Raw genomic sequence first — 7,546 nt, 5'->3', positions numbered from 1 at the left:
ATCAAGCCCAACCGTTCCCCTCCCCCTGCCATCCCACCCCCAAACCCTGTCCCTAAGCACTTCATCTGCCCGGCTTTTAAATCCCCCCAGGGGTGGGGACTCGACCCCTTCCCTGGGCAGCCCCTTCCAGTGCTTGAGAACCAGTTGGCAGCAATTTACAGTCAGGGGTGTTTTTTCAGTTTTGCAGTGCTACGCAGCCATTGCAACAGAGGTGACACCGCTGGGAAGGGTTCAGCACAGAGCAGTCTGTCACTTGGCTGCGGTCACCAAACGAGTCTTTGGCAAAGCGGTGGGACACGGAGGTTGTCGTGGACTGGGTAGGCTCGACTCCTACGTCTTCATTCCAGTGCTTTCATTAGCTTTACTCTCAGCCTATTTGCTATAAACAGTCACTATACAATAATATAGGAATTATTTTAATACTGCACACCCAAGCCAATGTTTTGGTACTACAGTGATTTCAGGCTGTGATTTTACTTCTTTCTTGTAGTTCTGAGGACTCCTTTCATCATGACCTCTTTTGAAGAAGCTGAAACTGAAGAAACGGTAACGTGTCTCCACATGACCTTTTACCATCCTTGCCAAGACGACAAGATGATGTTTCGTTGCTTGGATTTCTGTAAGCGAGAACAGGTCAGGGCAGATGAAATGGCCAAGTTTGGCCGCGATTCTAACGTCTGCCATTATAATTTAATGGACACTCGTGTTTCTCGCGTTCAGTTTTCATTGCAGTTTTACAGAAAACTGAACAGCTCAGAGTTTTGTTTCGAGATAAAGAACATGAGCAAGAAAACAAAACTGATTGTGGACCAAACAGAACTGGGTTACTTAAACAAAATTGACCTGCCGTGGAAGTGCATCATTTGTTTTGGGGACTACCAGATTTTAGCAGAGGTTCAAGAAGGGGAGTCCGTGGATTATTTTGAGACTCACTTACACTTGGCTGAAGCGCCGATCTTACAAGAAAGATGCCTGCCGTCGCTGCAACCTATACCGGAGAACGGCATTGCTTTGTTGTCGTTTCCTTCCCAAGGCAAAAGCCCCATAGAGATTGATGAAAATGAGTCCTGCTAGCAGGGAGAAGGAGGCTGGATCCGATTTTCATCATTTGAAACCTGCACAGCTTCTGAAATTGAAGGCTGTCATCTCAGTCCACTGTTGTTGATGGTTCTCACTGCTGGGCATCCGTTGTCTGACTTGCTGTTTTCAGCGCAGGGGGACCAGAACATACTTCCTTCAACAGAAACAAGATTCCTGCCGCTGTCTTCGTCAGGGCATACGTGCTCTCTGATCACCACTGTCGGCCACATAAACGCGTGGGAGACAGAGGGACGCTCAAATCCACTGCAGCAGATTCAATTCAAGAACTGGGATCACGTGCCTTGAAGGTATATTTAACAGACATTAGTACAGAGCACCCAGAACAGCGCTGTAGCCCCAGCACTCGTTAGCTAAGTTGGGACGTACTGGCTCGCTGCATTTTTTTATACTTCACGCTTTGCTTTTTGACATGAAATTCCAAACAGTATTTTCAAGCCTAAGTTGTAACTTCCCAGATTTTGCAGCTTAGAAACGCTGCCAGGAGAGTCCTTTAAAGTTAATGTTTTTATTAATCGCAGTGAGATTTTTCTTCTACTTGTAAAATCAATTAAAATGTATATTTTTCGCAAGTAACTACTTTTGCTCGTGAATGTAAATAAACACGCAGTCTCAGTGATCATGGTATGTAAGAATCCAGATAAGTTTTGTAATAAAAGCATTGGGTTGCCTAGTAAGGATTTGTGGTCTTCTACAACTACAACCTGAAAGCACTTACAGTGAATAAAATTATTTCCAGGACAATCCAGCTAAGAAATTTGCGCTGGCACTATTCTGGGCTTTCTAAAAGTAGCATTGCTCCAAGGTAAGAGTTGACTACAATACTTTTACCAAGTTTTCTACCTCTACCCCTCCCCCCAAGCTCTCTTACAATTTTGTTTAAGTGTTTCTCAGGTTGTTTCAGTGGAAGTTGTTTCAGCAAAGGTTGTTTCAGCAAAGTTTTCCTTTGCTAGGGGCTCAGCTTTTCATTGGCACTTGTTTTTTTGGCAAGTATTTTAGTTTGCTTGAGAGAGACGCTGGGAAGAATCAGAACAGAGCACACGTAAGAGTTGCCCATCTTATCATCCCTAAGCATTAGGATGCAGTTCAGCATTAGTCATTACAAGAAAACTAGAATTATACCTGAGGGGAGGACAGCTGAATTACGCAACATAACCTGAGATTAAGGCAAACAACCACAAGCGAGAGAAAGTCCTGGGAGAGGCAATGAAACTCAAACACAGGCTTATGTAGGATTTGTCTGTTCATCTCATCCTTGCCAAAAATACTTTGTTCTCATGTTTTCTACTCTTGGAACCAGGCTCTGGTACTTAATTAACTCTTACAGTCTGTGGCCTAGATGTGCAATTCAGCCGCCATCTCGGCACGAACGCCTCCGCCGCACACCCAGCCCCTCAGCTTAACAAAACAAACCTGAGCAGGTATCACCGCGTCACCGGACACGGTGCTACTCGTTCCTGGTTTCCAGTACTTGTTGGCTGCTCGGCTTTTACGTGCTTTTGAGCCAAGTCTTCCTACTCTTTAATTAGATAGAGCGGCCAATACCTGCAAATGCAAGCTGTCTAGAGGAAAAGAGCGAGATGCAAATGCAGACTGAAACAAGCTCTTACACATACAAGCTTTTACACGGTACCAGCCTCTCCTATAAAATGCATGGAATTTCTTACGTTCGCTAGTTTGGATCGTGTGCGAGGGAGGAGGGAGCATTAGTTCTGCACTCCCAGTAAACAGCTCTCTTCCTATTAGTGCTTTTAAATTATTACGGATGCCAGCAAGTTCTTGTTTTATGCTGGTTTGGGCATCAAACCAAGTTGCTGATCCTACCACTAAGCGGTATCGCTATCCAATTTCTATTCACTGGCCCTGTCACGTAGGACATTAACCTAAGGCACTAACCGTATTAATGGCTTACATTTTTTGGGCTGTTACCTAAAGAATAAGTGACAAGCCCAACGTCAAATTGTCAAATGCAATACATAAAAGAGCAGCGTCTACAAACAGTACTTACCTAAGAAAAATCTTCCGTCTGGTCTGCAGAGTGCTGCATCTCAGTAGGTTTTTCTGTATTCACTCTGTACAGAGGGGCCCCACGGATATCCACACATTTAGAGCAGAGCATTCCTTAGGCACATCTCCAGGAACCAGGAAAAAAAAACCTTGGGAATGGAAGAAAAAAAAGCCACCCAGGGGTTTAACGGTTTCCAAACACTAATAACTTTTACAACTATATTCACTTGGGGTAAGAATCGACCCCAAAATATGGGTTAAAAAAAAATGAATCCTCTCTTAGGAGGATCTTATCACTCTGTTGATTTGACCAGCAGCAGAAGAATCGTTTCAGTATAGGCATACCAGAATATATTTTGTTCACCAAAACCAGATTCCGCTCCCGCCTCCCCCCACCCCAAGGCTGCCGTTAGTCATATACTGCTAACTTAAGTGCACAAAATGCTACACACACAAAGGCAGCTAATGTTTTTTTGTAAGTTTTTGCAAGTTTTTACTTGGCTCAGCTATCCTAGTAGTCACAATCATGAAGAAAGACAATGCTGAAACATGAATTTTAGGCTTAACCACGTAACTGAACAGACTGCCCAGATCGTCCCGTCAAACGGTATTTGACAATGGCCCAACTTCAGCATAGAAACATAACCAGTAGATGAACAACTTAATAAAACATTGCCCTGCAATTAAAAATAATAATTAAAACCACTGTATTTCCTACATACAGGCACAAGTCAACTCAGACTGGCTCAGACGGACACGAAGGAAAGCCACTCTCGCTACACAAGGAAGGTTCTCTTACCTTCCAAGCGTGAAGGTACAGCGGCTCGCTTCTGAAAGAAGGGCTCCACGCTCCCCACGTCCTCCGCTATCGCAGCTTGTTCGAACCTCTCTTCCAAAGCACAAGGTCTCCAGAGCAGATGCTATGGAATTCAGTAGTTAAAAGACACAGCTCGGTTGTTTTAGGTTGGGGGTTTGATTTTTTGGGGTTTTTTCTGTTTTGTTCTTGGTTTTTGTTTTTTTTTTTAAAAAAAAAGCCTCCCTCAGTTAGCTGACGCATTGCTAATTTGAGGTAACGTGTTAACGATTCCTCTTCACACACTGCTTTCACCCTGCATGATGTGGCAGCCACAAAACCAGCAACAGATAAACCATTGCCAAACGTCAAGACCCGACTGAAAATTTTAATGGCGTTCACGTTTGTACAGATACGCATTTTACAGTACCGTTGAATCGTTTAACATCAGCTGTTCATAAAATCTTTCAATTTCTTAAATGGCCACAGATCTCGACCATAATTTCTGAAGTCATTCAGTGCAGCGCACTGAAGAGCTGAATGCTATTAACCGCGGCTATGGCACGTGCCCATCACAGTCAGAGCCTTCGGCTACAGTCGGCTTCCTTTTCCCCACGTGCTCGTTTATTCTACAAGCAGGACTATCAGCTAGTTTCCTTCCTCAGAGCACACTCAGGACAAGTTAACCTCATGTTCACCGGTCAGGAAAAGCAGTGACCACTGCAGAGTAAGTTACAGTTTCAGCAGGTTAAAAAAAAAACCAAAAAAAACCCACAAAAACAAAACACCAAACATGTTATTTACATGTTGAGAAAGTTCTTCGTTTCCATAGGAATATATTATACAAATAAACGTTCAGGAGAAGTTACACAGTAGTAGCTTATGCCCAACCAAAAATAGACATTTGAAGTGTACAAATTTTTAAAGCTTATTACAGGCATTGCAAATGTAGATGAACTCATTAAAACATTTTCAGTGACATAGCTACAATTTAAATTAAGAAGTGGAATGTCATCAACAAGACGTCTCTGTTCAGTAGTGTTGATATTTGTACGTATTTAATCCCAGTGTGCGGTATTTCTGTTCAAGTTACCACAAAGAGGACCACACTGTAGTGGCCCTCATGTTCTATACAGGCTCAGATGATCTAAAACAGTGACACAACTTTCACCGACAAATTCGGTTCTTCTGATGATGCAGATTTAGTACTTAACACAGCGCATTGTTTTTACTCCACGGCCGTGAAGTTAAACCCCATCCCCCCCCCTTTTTTTTTTTCTTCAGGGAAAAACAAGACAGCTACACAAAATCACAGTAGGGTAGAATGGCTTTACTGAAACTTTGGGGAAAGCTTGAGATCTACAAGTGTTTTGCATGTTCTCTTCAGTGAGCTTTTTTTCTTTTTTAAAAAGGTATAACTTACATTAAATATTGGGGGAGACCACACAAGACCTTACACCCCATTTGCTGGACGCCTCCTTGAATTTCAGTCCATAGTAGCAGTATTAACCCTCCAGTTTAGCGGCACAGGAAAGCTAGAGCCACTTAAAACATACAGGTTAGTAACTTCAGCTTGGTTTTTTTTTTTTTTTTTTTTCCCCCTTTTAAAGTCCAGATATAGGAATTCAGTCTTTCAGCTCTTGTTCTTCTCACCCCAGCAGCAGAGCAATCATCCCTCCCCCAGTTTGCTCAGAGAATGTTGCTTTTCAAGAGTTGTTCCACGTGAGCTGAATTATAAGTTTTTCCACAACTAAAGAAGTTTAAGGACCATGTAGTAACAGATGTTGGTCTGTTCGGGGGGGCGGGGGCAGGAAAAAATCAAGACTTTGGTCCTCCCAGTTCTCCACTAGATACTGGTTAAAGTTTCCAGCTGGACACATAAAGAATTTCTACTGTTGTTTTTCTATCTAGCACACACTCACTAAGTCTGGCATATTATACAATATCTTACCTAACCTGATGATTTACACTATGTTTACTGAGGTTACCTGTGCTTAGCGTAAAGTAATAAAATAAATAATATAAAATAAATGGAAGGAGGACAACACAAGGCCAAGGAAGACTATAAGCTAGACAGGGAAAAACTGCAGTTTACCATGTGTGAAGTTTGGTTTGTGGCTGGCTAAGTACACCCTCTAAACAGCTGAAGAACAAGTCAAAAAGCACATGTTGGAAATGAGAACTTTTTAAAGTTATCTTTCTATATTCAAGTATTAGATAAATTATATAAGACTGTTTCCGAGATAAGTGTTAGGCCAATGATGGATTTTAAAAACAAAATCAGTAGAAACATCATCCAGAAAAAAAGGCTAGTTAAAATATAGATATGTCAAGCTATGAAGCTTAAATTAGTGCAGATAATTTTATATTAAATCCAGATATCCAGAAATATACACATTAGATTCATCCCAGTTTTCATAAAAGTTTAGAAGGTAGATGATAAAATTGCACTTAATTCTGAATTAATTCAGATAGCAAGTCATTCCCATTCCTTGCTGATCAATTTATAAGAAAAAGGGAACCGTGTTATAAAAGAGCAAATCGGTTTTGTACATTCTATTTCACCTCTCAACATTTGGTCATAAACAAGGGCCACGCAGTTTCACTATCTGTCTTGATGATCGGAATCAGATATCCTTACATCTGATGCAGACAAATCTAATACAGGATTCACAAATCCGGCGTATTCGGAATTGCCATTATCATCCATTTCAGCGCTAACAAAGTCATTCTCCCACTCCAAGCCATTAGAATCGTCGGAGGCTGAAGCTGGATTGCTTCCCGTCTTCTTGCTATTAAATTTCAGTGCTGCCCGGAGTATATCTTCTTCTGTTTTGGAGCGTTCTCTCATTGGAATCATTCTGTTCATGCCTGCGATTTAAGATACGTTTATGAGAAATACATCACTGTGAGGGAAGTACCTTTATGTTGGCATTAGAACATCAGAAGCAACAACAAGACTCCTTTAGAGATCCAGACTCGCGTAATTTCACTCCTCAGCATCACTGTATTTTTCCTGGTGGTGGCGTTCCCATTAAATCCATCGTTTGCAGTCAGTTTTGGCCCGAATGAATACAACACAGGCAGTGATGTTGTTTTACAGAGTTCTAGGGATGACAGACACCACAGTAAAACTACTCGCTCATGGGCACATAAATATTAGAAGACTGTTTGTACCGTGCCATTTCCAGAAAATGGAAGTGTCTGGGGAATCCTGTAATACTCCTGTAACTTACCCAACAATTGACGAAACGTCACATCACATGAGGCATTTTAAACAACAGCCATTAGATGGCCATTGGGTGTGTTCGTCTAGGAAAGGCCTTCAGTTTGTGTTAAAAGGTATATTTATTTTCACACAAAAAAGGCAAAACATTAGTCAGAAGACTGCACAAAGACATCAGAGATGCTATTTATTTTGTCAGTAATTACAGACTTTCTCATGGTGTATCAAAACCCTCCCAATACCACTGTAAAGAGGGGAGGATTTACAGTACTCTCTCTTCTTACTCACTGGACTCCTCAGACATTCCTAAATAAACTCCCCTTTTAAATTTGGAGTAACTATTTAAGTAATTAATTATAATTTAAAAGTTACATATTGCAAGTCAAATATACAATTTGGGGGGGTGGGGGGAGAGTGGGAGG

General features: G+C 41.6%; 2 protein-coding genes across 2 annotated transcripts in view; one reads left to right on the top strand and one right to left on the bottom strand.

The window, feature by feature from the left end:
- Positions 1-501: 501 nt before the first annotated feature.
- Positions 502-1,074, top strand: TIFA (TRAF interacting protein with forkhead associated domain). Its single transcript, XM_009649395.2, has one exon. The coding sequence runs from the start codon at positions 511-513 to the stop codon at positions 1,072-1,074; it is 564 nt and encodes a 187-aa protein (XP_009647690.1). The 5' UTR covers positions 502-510.
- A 4,556-nt stretch (positions 1,075-5,630) lies between these two features.
- Positions 5,631-7,546, bottom strand: part of AP1AR (adaptor related protein complex 1 associated regulatory protein) — a 21,960-nt gene continuing 20,044 nt past the window's right edge. Inside the window, exon 11 of the mRNA XM_035889079.1 lies at positions 5,631-6,769. Coding sequence (XP_035744972.1) covers positions 6,504-6,769 — 266 coding nt within the window. The 3' untranslated portion in view covers positions 5,631-6,503. The remainder of the gene's footprint in view (positions 6,770-7,546) is intronic.

This window comes from Egretta garzetta, unplaced genomic scaffold (genome assembly GCF_000687185.1).
Source record: "Egretta garzetta isolate BGI_Z169 unplaced genomic scaffold, ASM68718v1 scaffold622, whole genome shotgun sequence".
Classification (NCBI taxonomy): domain Eukaryota; kingdom Metazoa; phylum Chordata; class Aves; order Pelecaniformes; family Ardeidae; genus Egretta; species Egretta garzetta.
This window is presented reverse-complemented; position numbering and strand designations above follow the sequence as displayed.

Bases quoted from the DNA above. Each gene is read 5' to 3' on its own strand.
- TIFA (XM_009649395.2), top strand. From the start codon at position 511: ATGACCTCTTTTGAAGAAGCTGAAACTGAAGAAACGGTAACGTGTCTC.